Here is a 22,425-nt window from a genome sequence, read left to right as displayed (position 1 = left end):
GAACTCAGTGCATGCGTAAACTGTGTCCTACAAAGATTCTGTATTTAGAATTGCTGTGGTGGTATTTTCTGTATCATCATGGTATGCAATTTCTAGGCATGAATGGGAAAATGCACTTCACAGTAGCAGTCATGCCACATGCATAGCTAGCCTAAAACATAACCAGGGGAATAACTAACTACTTATCATTATGAACATTTGTTAACATGTATGTCATGTTAATTACAGTGCTGTGGTACTTTTTCATATGAAAAAACATCAGCAAAATCTCTGTTGAAATTAATAAGAATTCTAATGAGTAAAACTAATAAACAGTATGATAAACACAGTATGTGATGGATCATAATAAATATATAGTTGTGAACTGGGATGAAAAACATTACTCTCCAGAGATGCTGATGGCTTTTTCACAAGTGATTTGCGTGCTCTCTCTGCACAGTCATCCAGAAACACTGGGATGGCCCCATATGTGGGTTGAACTTAACATTTTTTCTTTTCACACTTTGAAATTTTTCTCTCTAGTTAAATAAATAAATACCAAATACAAGACTGAGCATTGAAATGAGAGATAAACACTTGCCCTAGGACCCTACAGTGAGTCCCAGTAAGTATTTACGCTTGTTATAAATAAACTTTTGTTCATTGCTTCTATGTGGCTAGATGGTAGGCAAGATTATGTAGGAGCCTTCATTTCAAGACAGTCAAAGGCAACACAGTCCTGATTTCAGGTATGCTGGATCCATATCCATGCTTATGAAAGGTGCTCATGAAAAGGGAGAGTGCTGTGAGCCTTTGCTTTAATATTCTATCCATATCACCCACATTCAAAGTGGTTCCCCTGCTTTCTCTTATGCAAGAAACATGTTGTGAAAGGCCTTCCCAGTTCCTGTGGCCAGGCTTTCCACTGCTCCTAGATAAAGGCTGAGAGAACTGCAATGTCTGCAAGACACCTTGAGGGTTTCTGGTGAAGCCAGTTATTGGTCAGTCTGGGACTCCTATTGCAAACTTTAAATTTAAGGAAGCATCCCAGCTCAAGAAAAGCAATGGGCTGAAGTACATGCTTACACTCTCCCTAAACTGAGAGCAATAGCACTTTATAGTCCTACAGAAGGAAATGTGGATAACATTCATTGGGAAGAGATCTCTGTATTGCAAACAGAGCATTTTTTTTTCCCCTTGCAAATCTGTCCTGTAAAATTGAACTATCCCATTCTGCAGCTATCTTAACATGCTCAGCTATGTTTTTGACCTATGTTCTTGATTTAAAAAAATAACACTGATTACAGTAACATGTAGCATGGACAATAGTATCAGGTCTATAAAAGGAAAGAGTCGTTGCTGAGGTGTCCATGTTCAGATTCTATAAGTTTCAGCAGTTTTAGCGTGGACTATCTTTTACTGGGGCCATGGGCTACATGTCCAATAGCAGTCGGAGCACATCTTCCAGTTGAGTTTCAATGGAAAGGATCCATTTCCCATACTCTGAGACAGGTCCATAGTGGGAACCAAAGCATAGTAAGAAGCAACTACTGAGAAATGTGTTCCAAAGGTACACTTCTGATCTGAACTTATCAGAAGACATATCTAGTATTATCCCATTCTTCATTCACTTTTGGGGATTAATTTCTGAGTACCTTCAAGGCAGACTTTGTTAAATTTATCCTTTCATTTCATAGCTGTGGGGATTTTTCCCCTCACTTCCCCAGCATATTGGTCCCAGAGTACAAGCCCACGTGTCTGTCACAACATTGTTGCTGATACTCAGACAGCTTGGAAAGCAGATGCATATTCCATCTGCCTGACTGCCTTGGCACCAGTCAGAAATGTTTTAAATTTATGAATAATGAAACACAGATGTTGGACTTTGCTCGTGTTCATTTTGGCCTGTTTTTTTTCCTGCAGCCTCTCTCACTTGATGGACTGAGACCTTCAAGAGAAGGAATTCATCCTTGGCAACGAAGGCATTTAGCATCTTGCAGGACCTGTGTCTAGAAAACCTCTCTCAAAAGGAATGCACGTAGCAGTGTCTCACCTGCTGTCTAGTGAAAGCTACAGTCCTTGGCATGAGGTCTAGACATTCAAAAAGTGTTTGGAGGTGGCACACCTACTGCTAAAAGGCCAAGCACATGGATCAGGAGCCACTAAGTGGGTCAAGAGGGACTGGAATGTCTTTTGCTCTGCCCCGCCCTGGATCTTAGCTAGCAAACACCAAGGTGCAAGTAAATGTGATTCAAAGTCCTGAGTAACTTCCCAGAGAGGAATGTCTAAGCCAAAACAACCTGCCAAAAAAACTAACAGCAAAAGGTCAATCTTTCTTTTGATAGATTGCTGGCACTGCTATTAGGAGCATTTTCTCAATCCTTTTCTAATCAGTAGCTCAGATGCTGGGGCATTCATTCATTCACTATTTCCTGCCTGATAGGTTTTGGACCTCCAGTTGCTAGAAGATTGTCTGCCCTTTAGGTCATATATTCTTTGCCCACAAATGTACCTACCATGACCTAAACAAGTAAGTGGGAATCACAACACAAGTTTTATCCTATCTCAGGTGAGTACCCAAACCACAAAATGATAGTGGCATTCCCATTTTCTTCCCAGTGAATGTGTCATTACTTTGCCCGATAAGAAACAGCATCAACAGAGGGGTTTTCTCCATCCTCCTAATTCTTGAAAATTTAGGACACTTTCCTTGCCATTAGTTAGAGCAGCACTGAATTTCTTCAGGCAGCCCCTCCAGTTTCCCACTAGCTTGGCAAATGTTTCCCCAAAAAGCTGTTTTACAAAAGGGGAAGCATCCTCTTTCTATTACAGCAAGTTTTTGAAGGAAAAAACAGTCATGGTTGAACTCTTTTCAAGCAAGGCTGTGGATTTTGATGGTAATGCATCCTTTAGTGAATGCCAAGGTTTAAAGCATATTCCTATGTCCTGCTTGTCTTCCAAACTTGTTGATGCAAGTCTACTTTTTGCTGGCAGCTATGAACCCTGTTACAATTTTCTACCTCTCCCTGGGCATTCTGCAGGCAGCAGGCAGCAAAGAGCTGCCTGAAATATATGAACAAAAAAAGTGAAGTATTTTTTGGATCTGATCCAAAGCTTTCTCAAAGGCTTGGCTAAGTCTGTAGAATAAAATTCTGCAGGGAAGAACCTCTGCATGTCTTTCCACTGCACCTGCACGTGAGGTACACCTTGTCTCATCTAAAATAAACTGTATGCAAGTAATAAAAACTCACTCCCAACAGTTCCTGGAAAGTGAACAAGAGAGATAATGAAGAACACATGACAAATGCTAATGAGCCTCCCCCTTCAAAGAGCTCAAATGATAGTGTGATGACAGTGATATAAATATCTCTACTGAATAATTGTTCATAGGCAAGAAGGCTAACCCCATTTACTTGACGAGATCTAAAGATTTGCCCAAAACATGTCAAGTTCTGCATCATACCTTCACTCCCAGAGCTAAAACACACTTTAAAAGGTTAGCATAACGTACCCCAAGAATCTGACTGAATAACAAAGCATATAGTGGACTGACTGCTCCATTCACAGCTGCTGCCAGAGATCCAAGCACCATGTATGGCCATTCAGAGGCATTGTATTTCAAAATTCTGGTAAATGGTACAGGCTTGACATCTTCCTCCGCAACAACAGACTCCTAAAAAAACAGGTTGGATTTATGAAGCAAATGCACCCCCCCAGTGATGTTATCCCTTTGACAGTAAGATAAAATAGTCTCTTAAATGGTCATCTAGTGCCCAAACAGCTGCTCTAGCTTTGTACAGGAAGGGGCAATGATGGGTCTTGGCTGCTGTCTGGAGCTCTTTTGTAGGTTTAGGGTGTCACAACAGGGTTACATAAATGATTACCTTTACTGTCCCTGGAGAAAAAGGGAGAGATTCATGCCTTGTGCAGCTCTACTGATTCCAATTTAAGAGGTTAATTACAACCAGTTTAAGATTTTCTGCCACTGAAACAGGCTGTTCCCTTTTCGCTGCCTCCAGATGAGGCAGTGCCAAAACTTAAACCTCTTCCTCACAAGCGGCTTTTTGCGTCACTCATGGAATCTTCTTAAATATTATTTTAAAGTATTGTGGGTGAACACATTGATCAGACTCTGCATCAAATTAACAGGTATGCTATATAATTAAAACGAGATATTTCAGAGGCGTAGCTGCATTCAGACTTTATACATGCAAATTACGCCTCCCTTCTGTGAAACACCCTCAGACTATATGCTGAATTCCCATAATTATTCCTAGCAAGAGCAGAATATTCATCATCAAATTATAACCTACCCTGCAGTTTGATTTGTGCAGAATTTTTGTAACACTCAGTGTGCTGAGCCCTGCTCATCTCCCTCAGTTCATATGGCTGGAAATGCCCAGACAAAGCAGACACTGTGAAGACCTATCTGCTGGAAATGTGCAAGGAGGAATGGGTGGAAGCATCTTGTATTTTCTCTTCCTTCTGAGCTAGTGCCAGAGTGACAGCGCTAAGGCCCTCTATTTATCCACAGAATAGGCTTAGAAATAGCAAGAACAGTAACTTCTAACTGCTGCTCTCTGCACTGAACAACGTAGCCATGCAAATTGGTGCAGGGAGCTTCATAAGCACTTTGGAAACCCACTGTGTATATTCCTACATATTCTGCATAATTTTAAGGCATGCTGTCTTTATTTTCTATGCCAGTTGATTACACAAGGACACTCTCAGTAAAAGGACTCTGGGTTAGGTTGCAATGAGAGTCTCTCTTTACACAAGTCTCCAAAAGATTTTGAGGTAGAAGTGAATTTACTCTTTATTGAACAAGAAGCAGTGTTGTTTGTATCACTGAGTGGCTGTTACATCTCACAGACTGAGCATTTGCTTTTTGTCAGTTACTTCAGCTTTTATGAATATGCTTTTTCAACTTAATCTACAACATATATCAATTTACCAACAGGTCAAGCTCTGCTAGAAATTTTATAGGGACCAATAAGCATAACAGCCATCAAAATGCAGTCTAGGGTTTACACAGAGGATAAGAACTGAAGCTGTGGTTTGTTTAAGTAGAGAGAAGGATCAATCCAAGAAGACGTACATATCTGCCAACAAGTCCTATAACAGAGGCATATATATACAGGTTATCATTACCAAGTAATATAGCCTGTTCAGTTGAAAATTCAATAACAAACTATTAGACCTGACCTTTTTTGCTCGTTCATCATCTTCTCCATGAGAAGGCATAAGATACATAGACTCTGCATGATCTCTTGCAATGGATAATGGAGGGTCAGGGACCACATTAGAGAGCTGAGATCTGGACCGCTGCCGAAGTGAAGCTCTGTAAAGAGGACAGAAATGGTTTGTTCTTCACAGCTCAGTAACACAAGACTTGCTTGCAAAGCAGGTGCAGTTTTCATATCAACTAAATCAGGATTCACTGAAGCAAATCATAGGAATCCCATGGACTTTTTCTTTCTTTTTTCTATGTTGTCTCAACTTCTTGAGATGAAAATATCCCACAACAGGGACAAATACTTTTCAAAATCGTATTCCACCACCACCACTCAGATGTCTCATATGTACCCTGCACTGTGTATTTGTTAAGTAAAATTGTGGTGTATCCTACTATATTTGCACAAGATGTTTACACACCAAGTCAATTCACCATTATCACTATCAAGTAATTTGGTCCAGCAAAAAAGGATGCTGAAGCAATCCACCTCTATCCCTGACAAAACATAACCCTGTAATGTAGGAGACATTCATTTGCCTTGTCTGACACAGGTTTGCCTGAAAGAAATAGTAAGCGTCTAGCTACAAGACAGTCTGGCTTGTAAAATGCTCTAACTTTCATCAAGTAAAAGCCATAATAAAAATGTCCTTGTACCTTGCATTGATTTCTCAAGTAATTGCACAGCAAGTCATTTTTCAAGTGACTGGACTGAAAATGCATTAGGTAATACAAATATATGGCTGTATGGTAGTAATATTAAAAATGGAACATTAACACAGTTGACCAGAATTGGAGAGAAGGTACTATGGATAGAAATGGGAGTAAAATTAAGAGTCTTGCTATTTATCCATGGGCCTTCAATCAGTAATGTATTGCCCAAGCCATTTCTTCTGAACTGAACTCTGTCTTAGCAAAATGCTTGCAGCTCTTCCACCCTCTCATACGCAACATACAGAGAAGTGATTCATTAGCACTATTGGGATTTTGGAATAGTGGGATGAAGTGTAGAGGTCTGGAAACATATTGGGATTTACAATCATTTTTAAGACTCACCGCAAACTGGCCTGATAGCTTCCTCTGCTGAATGACTGGACTTTCTCAAGATTTGGCTCAACCACGTTATTTTCTTCTGCTGTAAAATATAGCATATAGACCTCTTCAGTTTGTGCTAAAATGGAATACAACCGAAGTCCACTGTGGCTCTGCAAAAAAGTGCAGTGTCTCCAAGTCATAACTGGAATACTTTGTAGAAGGCGAGGAATGTAATACAACCTTGCTACTCAACCTACATGTACCACAAGTTTTATATTGGTATTTGACATGGTGAAGTTAACTGAATATTAACCCAAGGACCATCTCACTTGTGGTGTGACTGCTAAAGGCTGTTCCCTATTTTAGCACTGTAATTGCTCTCTTCTTTTAAGATAATCATATCCAAGGTATGATGCTCCACAAAAATACAACAGATCACTCTATTAGACCTCCATTTCCAGAAGCTTTGATTCAAATCTGCCTCTAACAAAACAAATAGGGTGGTTTCAGCATACTCTGTCATTTGCTTGCATTTCAAATGCAGCAGCACTGGACTGTCAGCACTAAATGGAGCTATAAAATGATGGGTGTTGCAGGTCAGGATTAACGTTTCAGGGCAGATCTATATTAGGAAGGTCATTCAGGCATATGCAGTAAAACACTTTGCCCAGGGCTATCAATGTATTACTTCTATGAATGCTAAAATTCAGCCATTAAAAAAAAAAAATCATCTGCATTCTGTGGAATTTTACATCATTTTATACAAGAAAACAAAACACTTACTTTCTGTTGCTTCTCTACTAAGTGCTGTGTCTCCTTTGCTTTGCAAGGTCACCAACATGAAATAAACCCCTTTCCTCTTCAAGAGTTCCTCATGAGTTCCTCTCTCCACAGCCTTTCCATGCTCAAACCCAACAATGACATCGGCAGCTTTGATGGTTGACAGGCGGTGAGCTATTGAGATTGCTGTGCGGCCAAGGCGAGCCTGACAGGGAACAACAGCAGCTCCATTCCCAGAACAGCAAACAGAAATGCTTGGAACCAACAGTATGTAATCTAAAGTTTGGTCAAACCAACAGGAGTCTTTCTAGTGGTTTCAGCTGACTTTGACTTGAACTCCATCCATAGCCCATAGATGAGCATCTGTTTCTGAGCAAAGGGAGCTATAGATTTCAGTTAATGTCCCAATGTATGAAAAAATTATTTTCTGTCAATAATACTAAGGTTCTACTTGTGCATATGACACAGCTCTTAAGAAAATCTTCTCACTGCTTTGTTGCAATTCAGCAGCACCCGCTGCAGAGTGCATTAAAAATAATTTCTGCCCTTTTAAGTCTGATTTATGTTATGCTATAGCAAACCTTATGAAGTGCTTCTTGGACAGTAGCTTCACTTTCATTATCAAGTGCTGATGTAGCCATATCCAGTAGCAGGATTTTCGGGTTTCGCACAAGAGCTCGAGCAATAGCTATCCTCTGTTTTTGACCTCCACTCATCTGGCTTCCACCCTCTCCAACATGAGTGTCAAATTGCTGTGTGGAGGAAAAAAAATGAAAATTAAACGGGTACCAAAAAGGTCTGTTAACCTGCTGGTGAAGACATTGGTAAAATGTCTCTCAGATTTGTCCTGGGAGTAGACTTTGAAAGACACAAACATTGTTAGTGCACCAGGTTCGAAGGAGAGCTGATGAAATAACTTCCTTCATATTGAAAAACATAATTTTGCCTGAACGGGGGTTCCAATCCCAAGCCAAAAATACGTACTGATAAAAAGCTGAAATGTTCTGGTTTGGCTCAAAACAACTCTATCAACAAATGCTGAAATGGAGGGGAAATGCCTGCCTACTCTCCATCAGATGACTCACCAGCAAACTTTCCATAGAGCTGGACTTGTCTGCTGATGGCCTGTGACTCATGAACACTGTGTCTGTGATTCATGGACATCATACTCTGGTGGCATCAGGTTCAAGTAGAGAATTAAACAAACACATAAAGCCTAGCATCTCCAGAGCCAGGCTAATTATATTCACCTGGAGCCAAATCTTGTTTATTCCTCCATTTCCAGGAAATAAACAGGGGCCTTTACACAGTCTTTCTATGAATAGTTTCCTGGAAGCCTGGAAATGCATAGATGGAGGATAAAAATTATGTACTGACATTAGTTAATGGTACTTCAGTCCTGTCAATCAGATTCACTGTTGTAACATCTTCCTTTGAGAAGCTACTTGGCAAAATAACATTCTAGAAAAGTAAACAGCCCAGTACTATCAAATACAGGCTTTGTAAGGAGGATACCATAGGACTAATCAAAGCCCTGTCATCATAAGGGAAGGAACTAGGGAAAAGGGAGCCTCCAGCTAACTTACAGAGCTCGTACAAGGTGATGAGGTTGTGAGGATCAGTACAGACTGCTCAGAAACATATGCTGGCTAGTGAGAGCCTGGGCTCTAAATTGCTTTTGGCCTGAGCAGAAACAGATCTCCATAGCATGAAAAATACATATTTTAAAATCATGCTATGATTATTACCATGATATTGAATGTTGTGCATATGATTCCTGAGGAACTAATTCTTCTCGTTTTGTGGTTTTTTTTTAAACGTGGTGACATACACATAGTAAGACCTAATTAACTCTAGTCAAAGGAAAGGTTGCTGCCTACGATCTATATTAATCTTCTGCCCTTCCACCTGAGCGCAAATGGCTGAATGGGGGAGGGACAAAAGGATTCTCTATTTTTCCATCAAATTCTGCCAAACATTTTACAAGGCACAGCATACCTGCGGCAAGTCCATGATAAAATTGTAAGCATTGGCCTGTTTGGCTGCTTTGATTATGTCTTCCATGGTAGCTTCATCCCGACCATAGCGAATGTTCTCTGCAATTGTGGTGGCAAACAGAACTGGCTCTTGTTCAACAATACCAATCTGTGAGCGTAGCCACTGGATATTAAGGGAACGAATGTCATGGCCATCCAGGGTAATCTACAGAAGCCAATTAAAACATGGACAAAAGAAAAAAAGTTAGGGACTTTATCCCCTCCAGCTCAGAGACAAAGAAAGACACAATGGAAATGAAGAGCCTGTGATGCTGTATTTCCATGACCAGTGTAAACAACAGCTTTCATACATAAAATAATGCAATGCATTGGCAGTAGTATATGCTAGTTCTTGGGCCTAGGAGTTGTGCTCTTTGATTTCATTTCCCAAAACCTCTTTTTTCTTGGCCTTAGAAAAAAAACTAGGTGGAAAGTAATAATCAAAATTATGATTATGTGTTTACAATAGATTGGTTCTTTGTCTTTTATACATTCAAATACACATCACCATGTATGTGATTTGTGCCAAGTAGGAACACATAAATGGAATGAGGCTGTTAATAGATGTAATTCATATTCTTAGCCAATCCATTACTAAATGGTAATTGCATATACTAAAGCAATATTATGGGACAATGATTAAATGTTCAATACTGTGTTCTCCAGAATAGAGAATGATTTGTCACTCCTGAATTATTGTATCTATAGGTATAGTTTCTACTCAGATTTAGCACTCAATTTTTATTTTCTCCTAAGTTTTTTTCTTTCACATAATTATTTTTGATAAGACTGTTCAGCATTCCCCTGAAATGCACAAGAAGGTATTTCACTTGTTGAAAAAAAAAAGAAGATAAAGTTAGGAATCTTCCTTCCCACCTTGGAGAAGAAACCATGTCATTCTTTCAAGTCCCTAAGGCTAGAGAAACACATTCTAGGCTGGTATACTCACCATGCCACCACTGGGGTCATAGAAACGCTGGATGAGCTGTATTGTTGTACTTTTTCCAGCTCCACTAGCTCCAACAAAAGCTGTTGTCTCCCCTGCTTTAATAACCATATTAAGGTTATCCAAAATCTGGAGAGGAAAAAAAAAAAATAAACGGAATCTATCCATTCTAATTCTCTCACAGTCATACAACCAAGTGGGTATATCGTGTATCTTAAAATAGAGATTCAAAGCAATTTTATGAAATTCAGAAAAATATTATGAAGAAAAAGGAAGAAGAAAGCCAAATATTTTTACATTGTTTGAAGAGTTTATAAATGCAGAGCACTGTTTTCCATGACAAGCAGGCAGATTTTGATCTTTGTTTGTTCCTGTTGTTCATAATTAAGAACTAGTCAAGTTAACACCATTGGAGAACTTGGCAATAAATCCCCTTTAAAGAACACTGTACATGTATTATGAATGCTTGTTAAAGCATAAATATTAAGAATGTAACAGTGAAACTATGTAGAAAAATCTGATACTTCATATGCTTGTCTTTAGAAGCAATAGCACTCATTTGCTTGCCCAATAGTATGCTGTTCCAAGGAGAATTTGTCAATTCAAACACAGTAGTAGAGAAATAATGGGGTATACAACCAATGCTCTTGTACTTTTTCCTAGCATCTTAATGGGTCACATGGCACGTCGCCAGGGTAACAAAAGAGTTTTATAAAATATCCTTGCACCATTCAGTTTATTACTTTGTGTCCTATTCTAGCACATGTCGGTACAAGTGCATAATTGATTGTAAGAGAAGCTGTATGCAGGTGAATTTGTCTGAAATTACTGTGAGTTTATGTTCAGCAGCAAGGAATACGTATGGCAATGGATATGCCAGAATGGCAAAATAGGCAGAATGGTAAGTAGAAGAACCCTTTAATAGAAGAATTATTTAGTCTACTTTTAAACAGAGGGTCTGGGCTTCTGGAAAACAAACTCTACTGAAAATCTAGAAATTGCTGGCAGAACCAGGATATTTTGATTGTTTGCAGTAGTTGTGTTCACAGGATGGATGATAAATAATTACCTTTACATCTGGTCTGGAGGGATAATGGAATGTTACATTATGAAATTCAATTTCACCTCGTACTTTATCCAGCTTGTAGCCATCTTCTGACATGCAGTCAATGGTGGGTTCCTACGATAGAATTTATTGTGTTATTTATTTGCTGTTAAACAGCCAACACTGCTGCAGTAGATAAATATTCCCAATACCATACAAAGCCATGGCACTTCTGTTTGAACAGCACTTGGCTGCACAGAGCCAGCAGCAGGCTCTGCCCCAGGGCTAGCACACAAGGGACATGAAATTGAAGGTCAAAGTGCTGGGGGAGTTATCACCAGTGGGTAGTATGGGCAAGATGAATGCACCTTCTTCTCATTTTAGGCTTACTGCAATTACCACAGTCAACCACTCACCTAGTTTTTGCTCGAACAGAATAGCTGACTGAGAGGCATTTTGACTAAGTTAATTTCGCCAGCTCCTCAGGAATAAAATGGCACTACTTAGCTCATATAAACATTCTCCTACAGCACTGAGCAACCATTGCTGAAAATCTGCACACTTCACCACTTTGCATTTAAAGCATCCATCCTTGCACACCCAGCCCTAAGAGCTGGAATCCTGATTTGAAGTGCTTTGGGTCTCACACACTTTTGGCCAGGCCTTGGGTATTGTGGGCTGCTAGACATGAGCAGAGAACTAAGAGAGTTTTGCGGAATCGCAAAGAAATCAAATTTTCTAAGGATAGATTTTTGAAGCATGGAATACAGAGAATGAATCAAAACTATAGCAACACCAATATTTGATAATTGAAACATGCATGATTTTTTATGTAGCCTAACAGATTGAAGGAAATTTTAATATAAGAAATGCGTATGTCCTAAGATGTTAAGAACAGCTAAAAGACTGGTTCCTCTTCAGAAATATATCTTTCTTAAATTCAGCTACTAAGCTATGGAGAAAAGTTTCACTGATCCTGCAAATTGGAACCTCAGCATAGCTATAAGTTTAGTGCCAGAAAAAAATCTGTATCAGGGCAGAGCTGTGCTTTTACTGTCTAATCACAAATCTACAAATGTGGCAAGCAGATGGATCTAATTTTGCCACCCTTTCTCTAGAGAGATGAAATCTCACTTTAGTTTGCTTTTTTTACCCTAAGGTTATCTGACTCAGCCTTATCTTTAATTTTGTGATTAATTCTTACTGTTGCAACTCTTTGTGCTTTTTAAATTTTTCTCTAAGAAACACTTCCCTTATTCATCTCTTTTTCAGCTTATCTTAGAGCTTTAGTTTATGAAGTGCATTTATAAGGCATAGGTGTTATCGTTATTATAGAACATTGAAGGGTTACTAAAAAGTCCATTAGCATTACCACAGCCCTTCTAGCCCTCTAGCCTTCTTTATATATCCTTATATATGCTCTGTAAAAGAAAAGCAGCATTTTAATATGTTTACACAGCTTTTAGCACAATAAAGCTTGTCAATCACCAGAGATACTAGGTACTGCTAAGAAATCAGCAGTATTTTGCCAACCACTAAATTTATATAGATGTAGAAAGGAATCCTCATCAATAAATGCCAGTGGCTCTCAGACTTGCTCATACAACCTAATCTGTCCAGATAATATTAGCATTTATGACTGCTGCGTGACCAGTGCCTGTGCTCATTTGGTCCCATTTTAACTCGGGGTAGCTCTGGGACAGGTGACAGAGGCCACCTTTGCCACTACTGCCAATAGAGCCACATCTTTTGATGCCATCTGGAGGCTGGGAGCTAGATGCTTGCTGCCAGTTTGGCTGCAAGGTGACTATTACTGCCTGCCTTTACACTTTCCATGGGCCAGCACTAATGAGTAATTGTACGTAAGGAGAAACGGGAGTAAGAAGCAGCAGTAGCTGAGGTAAAAATTCATTATACAGAAACAGGCCACTTCTTAAGAAATCTGTTCAACACCCTCTCTAAGCCCATATGCATGCTGCTAGACCTTTCTATTGCACAGTCAATTTTTCTTTAATTGCAGTCATTTTTCCTCATTTACACAGTAGATAAACCTACTACCGCTTGAGGCTTATTTAATTATTTTTCCACTACCAAGTGACACAGCTTAGAAATGCATTACTTACTTCATCTATTGTCTCAAAAATGTTTGCTGCAGCCCCACGGCCAGTGGCAAAGGCTTCCAGACAGGGAGATGCCTGACCAAGATTTAAAGCTCCTACTAAAACACCAAAGAAAACCTGAAGAAGTAGAAAAAGAAATTAACAAAAATGATGTCACATTTTTATTACAGTTTAGAGCTTAGGCAAATCAAACTACAGTGGCTTAATGACTTCTTGTGTATCAGCTGAGCTGCAGTGATTCGCTATATGAGCATAATTAGCCCACAAGAAAGCAAACAAATGCATCTTAGAAGGGATTTTTCTCTGTCTTTCACAACTGTTCTTCCAGGTTGAAGTAAATCAACTTACTTCATATTTGCCCTGGCCTAAAAATGTGTGCACCCAGATATTTAATGAGGTGCCACTAATGTATTTTTAAGCCACCTCAATTTGACTGGGTGCTTGTGCCTTGAAACAAGGGCTGGAACTGAACATCAGTGGCAAGTAGATTATTTTGGAGATGTCTTACCAGTAAGCAAATGAGAGGCTACAACAATTCAAAAACGGAAAGAAGCTTAAAACACCATATTACAACCTTTGTATATTGCAGTTCCTGTCTCTTCTAATAGTCACAAAACTTACTTCCGGAGCAAGTACCAGCTACAGAGAACATTTTTTCACCATCTCACGGAGAAATGAACTGTAAGGGTTGCTACCAACACTGGATAAGTCACTGAGGTGAGATTATTCCATCAGTGCAGGTGGACAGTTTCTGCAGGTAGCACATACCCGATGTGCTCACTGTTTCAAGTCCTTTTCCAAGAACCAAAGGGAAGAATTACTCACTAGTGACCCTCTTCTGAAAGCCCCGGGATCCCCTTTTGGTCTAAGCCTAGGACAACATGAGAGAAAATGAGCCACGGCATCCACTCTTCCTGGAAGGACCGACAGATGATAAAGGCAGCCAGACAGAGTATCAAATATCAGAGGACACTTCACTCCAAGAATTCAGCCTTGGAGTCTGGCCTTGCAGATCAGAAGCAAGTGACACTGGAGCACATCAACTAAAATGCCAAAAGCATTTGTTCAAAATTTCCTAAGAGCTGCTAATGCTTCATGTCCTATGAAGTGGGTTTTATCAAGGTTCTTAAGTGTAGATGGGAACCATCTATGGCTGAAAATGTTGGCAATTCTGATAAGAGACAGGGGCTTCAAAGTACAGGACACTGGAAGATGGTGAACATCAAAAGACAAAGTCTTATTGACCACTTATATACCACACACGTGCAAATGCATTAATTGCCAGTTCTTACAACGAGGAGTGATCAGCATTGTATGGTAAGTATAGCTCATTCTTCTCTGTGCTAATATACCAGGGTGTGCTTGACAGAATGAACATTTTTTTTCCTAGAATTTACTCTGCTTTATTCCTCCTTAGTTTTTCAGTTACAGAGGTGGTTTGGCAGAGCAGATTATAAATGTTTGGATAATGTCTTTGGTGTAGGCTTTTGGTCCATTTTTTGCTTTGTTGTGGCTGATAGTTTGAACATTCACCCTGAGCGTTAGGAGAACTGATATGTAATCCTTTGTTGTAGTTTGGCAATACCTGAGAATTCTGCTAAGAAGCAATCAAGCATTCAGCTAGCCTTTTGAATACAACACAAACAGTAGTCATGATAAATGGGCAAAGTGTATAAGGAAACACTACTGTTGAGAAAGAAATAAAAATATACAGGACTCAGTTCTCCCTTGCACCAGTGATGTTTACTGATAATAACCCCATGGCTAAAGAGGAAGAATCTACTGTACACATACTGTGCACTGCAAACATCTACACTGTGATGTATAGATCATGCCATAAGTTTATACTCAGCTTTACTGCAAACTAATTTTCTTGTGTGAACGAGCCCCAAAACAAGTAGGTTATATGCATGTCAGAATCCATCACGAACATGAGGGAGCAGGTTCTGTACGTCTGATAGAAGAAGGAGGGAAGGCAATGCTTAGTGTATCTCAGTGCAGTATGGCTGGTGCACAACAGTTTTCAGAGACCAGGAAAAGCATATTTAAATGTTTTGTATCTACAAATCCTCCCCTCCTCCCCACTGCCAGACTAGGAGTGTATGGTAGAAAACATGAAGTACAAGAAAGACGACTGGAAGCTGAGAGAGGAAGGGGAGCATAAGGGAGAGTCTCTCCATTGACAGCTACAATTTTTCAGCTACAGAGTAGCTCCTCACTGTTTGCCATTTGTCATTTGGAAGCCCGTAACTATAGTTATCATGTGCAAGCAAGGAAATTGCTCACTTCTGTTTTTTTCACAGCACTACCTTGTATCAACTACCAGTGTCAAGAACAGTTGCAAATGATTTCCTGTGAGGGACACCCTCCTTGAACAGAATAACTCAATTTTACAATGTTCTCAGAGTAATTTACCAAGCTCCATTTAGCAGGAAGTTTTGCACTGCATGCTGCTGGTGGCTGGGAGCTCTCATGGTGTGCAACAGGCAGAGAAGGAGCAGAAATAGATGTCTCATCAGAAGACCCAGGACTTATCAAGGTTCAGGAAAAATTTACTCTGGGTCTGGACTGGAGCCTGCCATTTGGGCAGTCCTGGCTTGAAGCAAATAACCAAAATATCTGTAGATGTTGGTTTTATTGCATGTAGGTCATCAGTGTCTAAAGCATCTACTGTGCAGAAGTGGATGCATGAGTGCCGTGCAGGTTAGTATGGGTTTTTGTATACACTGCATGAGTCACAGCCATGTGTGTCTTTATCAGCCTATATGTCTACATGTTCTTTGTCATCTATAGAGCTGGGTGGGCAAATAGCAACAGAAAATGTCAATTCAAAGGAACAGAAACTGTTCATGAGAGAGAGGTTAGATTTGATAAAACTTTCTTTGGTTAGGTTTCTCTTTACCACAATGGGGTTTTTCATCACAAAGTAAGTTCTTCAGAGAAGCCAATATCCCAGAAGCCACATGCTGACCCACAAAATGGGAAAGCTAGTTTCAGGCAACTGCGTAGCAGGATCTCACACGAAAGCATTATTCTGACTGCAGTAAGCAGCATTTCAAATCTTTAAAATAAACATGGATTTTTTTTTTTTAATCTTATCCAATTGTGTCACATACTTTCATACATACACTGAGTAATGATCTTTAAAAGACACATACAGTGTTTGTTACCACTGAGCCACCAGATACCAGAACACTACAAATATGTGTTCCAGAATTAGTGTTTTAAGAAACAGTCCAGAAAAGTTGCATCAAGCTAAAATTGGTACCTGCAGAAGAGTGCCAGGTGAATACTCTTCTTCTTCAAGGACAAGTTTAGAGCCATACCAAAAGGCTAATGCATAACACAGGAAAATTATAAGCCACATGTAACCAGTGAATAATCCCATTATTATTCCTTTTCGAATTCCCCAGTGCTGAGCAAACACCAGATTCTTATCATATCTGTAGAAAGAGAGAAAAATAAAGGGGGATTAAATGAACTTTATGGAAAATTCATAATAAGCAAAGACCAACAAAATGAGGTGTTCAGCTGTGCTACAGTTAACAGTGGGTCCACATAAAGTTGATACCTCTCACTCTGAAGTGAGAGACCACTGCTGAAACCAGCAATGCTCCCAGATCATGAAATCCTTGTGTGTTCTAGTGTAATAAGCACAAGAAAAGCCACACTGACTGCAGATACTTCACCATGGGGTTTGGGGTTTTAGCAGAGTGACACAGGATTTGAGAATTTGGCCAATGCTTCAGGGCATGTCCTACAGCCATGTTATGTTTTAAACGCATTTAAGAGAAATTTGCAGCTTAACATTATCAAATCATTATGTCTTGCTGGAACTAGTTCTCTTATGTAGCTTGAAAGTACCCAAAGTTTTCAGATGTGCTGCAAAAGTGATATATCAGACAATGTTTAGGGGAAAAATTGACAGTATGTTCCTACAAGTGGGAATGACTTGAAGACAGTATTACTGATGTTTTATTTCACTGATTGACTGAATTATGAAACTGGTTTTGCATATGTAATGTTATTTGAAACCTAAATTTCTGTAACATACATGCATATAATTCTCAAAGCTAACAGATGGTCGTTGTTGTAGAATTTAGAGGTTAATTGCCATGACTGAAGTGCATTACAGCATTACGTTGCTACAGGAAAAAGGAATCAGAGACCTTACAGTTTGCCCAAACAAACCTTTCAACTTCTTTCTTCTCCCCACCAAAAGCAGCCACTGTTCTGATGGATGACAGCACTTCATCAGCCACAGCTCCAGCTTTTGCATAAGCCTTTAATTCTCGGCCTGTTAATTTTGCCACAGCCTACAAAAGCATAACAAGTGGTGGTTACACCTGAACTGTAGGTGCAGACAAGGACAGCGGTAAGCAGTGCTGGCTGTCACACTGCACTGTCTGCTCTGCATGAGGTCACCTCCTCCACTCCAAGCAGGCTTTTATTAGGCATGCTGCACACTTGAAGACTTCTGTCTTCTAGTATTAGGGCATATACCTCTGTAGCATATGTTTTGCAGAACAGTTATCCCCTTGGCCAACCCAGGTAGCTAGAAAGAGCAGCTGACACCACCTGCTTTCCCTCCTTCCCTCTCTCTCTGCTGCTAACTGGGCTTAAGCAGGCTGCAGACTGAGGGTTTGTGCATGGTGGGAGGAAGGGGGAGCTTAAGGGGCAAGAGCAGCCCTTTAGCCACTGTGGCAGAGCCCAGCTTCAGGAAGAACAGGTAATGGTACTGATGGTGGAGAATGGAAACAGATGATGCCCATGACTGTGCTTTGCTTCTTGGGCTGACAGCAAACAGGTCCCTACATAGCAGCCCAGAGCACAGTGGATGCCAAAAGCTTACTTAGGCTCAAAAAAATGCTCAAATTAATGGAAGGAAATGTAGTCATGTACAATTCGACATAAAGATACCACATTGGCTTGGGAATGACATATCAATAGAAATTTTAAAGTGTCCCTATTTGCTTTCTCTCTTCAAATACCCTATCCCAAGCATCTATTAGCCACTTTTGGAGAAAGGAAAACAGGCTAGATTGACCCTGGGTCTGTTTTCTTTATGGTAAAGGACAAAGACTTGGGCTGGAAAGGCTTGTAAGGAGGAAACACTTAACAGTGGGTATGTGAAAGGAAAGCAATGGGGACAGAGAAATAAGAATGGAAAGGGGGAAAATTACAAACACAAAGGGGAATGACCTCAGGAAGAAATTGCAAATGAAGGAAAGAGGCATTTTGAGGTTTATTTCATTCCCTGCCAGGATTCTGCTCTCCCACTTCACACTGAGTCATTACTCATGTCATCTACTTGCAGCCACCATAAGGTGCTAAAGGAGTGCTGGAAGATGAGAAATTAGTCAGAGTTACATTAGAGGTTTGATAGCAAAACAATAGCAAACTGTTCCTGACGTAGAAGAAGTGAGATAGCCAAAGGCTTGAACCCAACCAAAGAGCAGAGTGTGACAAAGTGCAGAGGAGGAGCAGGACCTGCCCAGCCCTGCTTGGTGTGGGAGAGGAGGTGAGAGGGCAGAGGATCCTGCAGTTTCCCTCTTCACTGTCCTTCCTCTGCACAGTGACAGGGAGTTTGCAGGGAGCAAATGGAAGAGCAGAACGGGAACAACTGGGAGAGGACACAGCAGCTGCCAGGAACAGGGACAGCTTGAGGTAAGTTTGAGCAGTTGGTTTCAACTATTTTACAGCTCTGAAACTTGATCATCTCTAAAAGCCCCTAATCTACAGAGAGAAATCAAGCCTTGTGTCTAGTAACCATCTAAACCAGGTGTGTAGTAATAAATAGAAGGTGTAGGCCAGGTTCTGATCTTAGCAACCATAATATCCATCCACAAGACCCAATAGAACGTATGCTTACACTCCCATCTTAGAAGCAGGACGTATTATTCTGGGAATCAGAATAAGCAAAGCAGGAGCAAAGCCCACCTCCCCCTCCCCCACCCCTGGGGCTCCTGTGACCATAATCTGCCTCTTTTGACTTTAAAGGGATGTAAGAGCCTTCTCTTCCACCAATTCTCCCAGCTCTATGGCATGACTTTCCCTGCTCATCATACCTCTACATGAACCTCTCACAATTCACTTACCAAGCCATAGACAGCCGCTCCGACCCCAAGCAGAGGACTGACTGCAATGATAACCAAGGTCAATTTCCAGCCACTGACAAATCCCAGTAGGAATCCACACACAAAGGTGGTTAAGCGCTGGATAAAGATTGCTACTTGGTCAGCAATAGCCTCATTAATTTTGTTAACATCACTGGAAAAAAAAAAAAAAACAACAGAAGATTGGAGAGCATATCTTTCATTTGTGTTGCAGGTCTTGGCCACATTTGGGTTAGTTGCTTTCCCTTGGAAAGGGCCCTTCCTCACCCCTATTCTTTCCACCATCAGCCCTTCCAAAGACCCTGGGCTAAGTGAAGGAAAGTGCCTTTGCAATGGCAGAAGGCTTTTATGCATGAATACTGCAAAGAAGATACTGTCTTTTCCCAGGAAAAGTCATTCTGCCAGCAGACTCATTCACTAGCTGGTTCTTACTACTGTGGCCCAGCTGATTCAAAGGAGTGGGCAGAGACATCCCAGCTGGAGGCAGCTATCTGATAGTGGAATAACAGTATAGCTGACATGGCAATCCGCCCATCATGGGGCACTGCGAATGTACCACACTGCCTTGCTGAGGGGGCAGGAAAAGGGAGGAGGGCTGTAACTCTCTTCTAGTTCCACCTTCGACCACCTCCCAGTTCCTCTCTCCACCCTATCAGGTAGTTTGTTCTCTAAATGAGAGGGAGAGTGGGAAAACCGAGGGGGGCTACTTTGTCACTGGAGGCAGTGGGAAAACATGACAGCTCTATCGCATGGGGGACAGTGGTGCAGCAGTTACCATCATTTAACCCCTAGGCAGCTGCAGAGTTCATTTGTTCTCTCTTACCGTTACCAACACAGAAAAAAGCAAAACAGTCATTATACTTCTGCCGCACTTGGCTACTACCTCACCCCTGAGATGAGAAGAACTGGGAACTCCTGGAATAAATAGGAGCAAGTGGCATTGAGGTTTAAAGTGCAAAGTTGTTAGCTCATTGATATATCAAGTGAAATTACAGTCCGCTACTGAAAAATTTAACAGTGTTGAGTTGAAGAACATGTTTATATTTCTTCTGGAGAATGGGTTTTTCTGCAGTCAGGAAGCTTTTTGTAGGCACATGTTGTTCGAAAAAACAGGTAACTAAGTGTTATTTATTACACAAATACATGCTCAGTTTCTATTTTTTGCCAGAGAAATTCTTCACAGCAACTTACACTTGACATTTATTCTTTGTAAAAAGAACATCACAGAAAGTCGTAGATACCGCCAGGCAGTGAGTAAAGGCAAATAAAATCCCCTTCAACTACAGAAGAATATTCTGCTAATGTGACTACTATTATGCAGGCACGATTGAGAACAGGGAGCCATCTAGAGTCGGCATATTCACCCCGCAGCTACCTTCAGCCTGTAAACAGGAACCACTAAGAAGAGGAGCAAGCCTTAAACGCCGCTGTTCTCAGGGCTAAAGGTTTACCCAGGATAAGAAGGTGTCTTGATCTACCTTGGGTCCCTTTCTAAAGGTAGGTGCTTGTACCTTCTTTAGCAGAAGATTAAGCAAGGCTCGCTCTTTTCTTTTAAAAGCCAACAAAAGCAAAGCATGCCCCTAACATAATTTTCCTTTCTGGGAAGTGAGAGAGGGTTCAAACCCACATCTCCAGTCTCAGGGGAGTGTGCACTGGCAGCCAAATTATAGGTCACTCTGAAAAGACTGAGCATGGGAGGAGAAGGGAAGGATAAGACAAGCTGGCAAAAAACCCCACCCTGAAACCCAACAAACCCCCCACACACCCAGAAAAGGCACAAAGGGGAAATAATTGTGGCTTAACAGTTATGGCACTCAGATTGAAGAGGGGGAAAAAAATCGGCCTGGTCTCTGGTCCCAGGAACATAGCTGTATTTTATATTAGAAGGTGTTTGTCAAATGCCTAGTTATTGGCACTCTGTTGTGTATGGAAGGAAGTGCAAAATCTTCCCTGTAGCATATGTTTTTTCAAGATTACTTACTCAGAAATTCGGGTGTTCAGTTCTCCTACAGATGTGCAGTCAAACCAGCCTATATCCATTCGCATTACTTTCCTGAAATAAGCTTTCCTGATTTTCTGTATCTGACGAGCTGCAGCCATAACCCAAAAGCAGATCTGGGGAGAGCATAATGTGGCTGATAAATTGCAGTAAAAAGTCTTTCTACTCCCAACAAATGGGAAAAAGCAATTTGGCTAAAATATGAAAGAGCAATTTAGCTATTGATAAAATTACTATTCAGGTAAAATACATTCTAGCTACACAGACATGATAGTTGTTTTATGCCTTTGATCTTTAAATAATCCAACAATTTTATAAAGCCTCTGGATCAAGCATTTGTCTCAGTTCTGATAGGCCGAGAGGAGATGCAAGTTAAATTGCTTGTGCTGTTACATGAATGTCATATGGACAAAAAATTTTCCATCTACAGCTGTAAGTAATATAGGGATGGCAGCCATCCTACCTCATGACCCTTTAGCAGATTATGAGGGAATTGTCCAAGCTTGTGGCTCATCTCAGTGATAAGGATTGAACCATTACTACAGAATATGTAGGGTGTGATTCTTCTCCAATACTAGTTTTACACTAGTATTACTCTGTAATATCTCTATAATAGAAACACAGGGCTCAGCGCAGTTGAGATGCCTACTGGGAATCTGTATGCCCTTCAGCTGTTGTTTTCGGAGGACATGTGGATTCCATAGTAACCACACTTGAGCAAGTATTCCTTGTGGTGTGAGAGGAGCAGCATGCATTCATCTCACTGGGTAAAACGTATCCTTGTACAAAGGTATACATGCACGAATCCAAGGAGGTCTCAGATTGCCAGAGTTAACTTATTTCAGCCAATAGAATGAGAACTGAAAGCGTCTGCTCTGCTCAAATGGGCAGCTAAGTAAGCAGTTAAAAGGAACATAATTATTATAAACTTAATTATTTAGCGATTTAAAATTTGAAATCAAAATAGGAAACAAAATACTGACTTGGAGGTATCCTAACACAAGTACGGCACAACCAATTCCTGCATAGTAACCTGCAAACTTGGTCATTTCTTGTTCAATGTCCAGCAGCCTGAAAAAAAGAAAAAAGAAGGAAAAAAAAAAAAAAAAAAGAGATAGCAATGCTGTTTTAAGTTT

The 22,425-nt window shown here is 40.5% G+C and overlaps 2 protein-coding genes across 7 annotated transcripts in view; one reads left to right on the top strand and one right to left on the bottom strand.

Moving 5' to 3' along the window:
- Positions 1–22,425, bottom strand: part of ABCB11 (ATP binding cassette subfamily B member 11) — a 54,268-nt gene that overhangs the window by 14,466 nt on the left and 17,377 nt on the right. For 2 of the 4 annotated variants that reach the window (XM_052793438.1, XM_052793439.1), the window contains exons 7-20: positions 22,273–22,360; positions 21,272–21,405; positions 19,273–19,444; positions 17,366–17,490; positions 16,443–16,617; positions 13,178–13,291; positions 11,079–11,189; positions 10,013–10,138; positions 9,026–9,229; positions 7,609–7,779; positions 7,031–7,232; positions 6,269–6,347; positions 5,185–5,320; positions 3,491–3,652 (exon numbers count right to left, since the gene is read on the bottom strand). In XM_052793438.1, coding sequence (XP_052649398.1) covers positions 3,491–3,652; positions 5,185–5,320; positions 6,269–6,347; positions 7,031–7,232; positions 7,609–7,779; positions 9,026–9,229; positions 10,013–10,138; positions 11,079–11,189; positions 13,178–13,291; positions 16,443–16,617; positions 17,366–17,490; positions 19,273–19,444; positions 21,272–21,405; positions 22,273–22,360 — 1,999 coding nt within the window. Of the gene's footprint in view, positions 1–3,490; positions 3,653–5,184; positions 5,321–6,268; positions 6,418–7,030; positions 7,233–7,608; positions 7,780–9,025; positions 9,230–10,012; positions 10,139–11,078; positions 11,190–13,177; positions 13,292–16,442; positions 16,618–17,365; positions 17,491–19,272; positions 19,445–21,271; positions 21,406–22,272; positions 22,361–22,425 lie in introns of those variants that run through there. The other 2 variants (XM_052793440.1, XM_052793441.1) reach the window with 2 other exon arrangements.
- LOC128144532 (dehydrogenase/reductase SDR family member 9-like) overlaps positions 13,711–22,425 on the top strand; it is a 37,569-nt gene continuing 28,854 nt past the window's right edge. The window contains exon 1 of one of the 3 annotated variants that reach the window (XM_052793448.1): positions 13,711–14,491. The gene's annotated coding sequence lies outside the window, so the exon portion shown is untranslated. Of the gene's footprint in view, positions 14,492–20,602; positions 20,788–22,425 lie in introns of those variants that run through there. The other 2 variants (XM_052793447.1, XM_052793449.1) reach the window with 2 other exon arrangements.

Source organism: Harpia harpyja, chromosome 7, assembly GCF_026419915.1.
Source record: "Harpia harpyja isolate bHarHar1 chromosome 7, bHarHar1 primary haplotype, whole genome shotgun sequence".
Classification (NCBI taxonomy): Eukaryota; Metazoa; Chordata; class Aves; order Accipitriformes; family Accipitridae; genus Harpia; species Harpia harpyja.
This window is presented reverse-complemented; position numbering and strand designations above follow the sequence as displayed.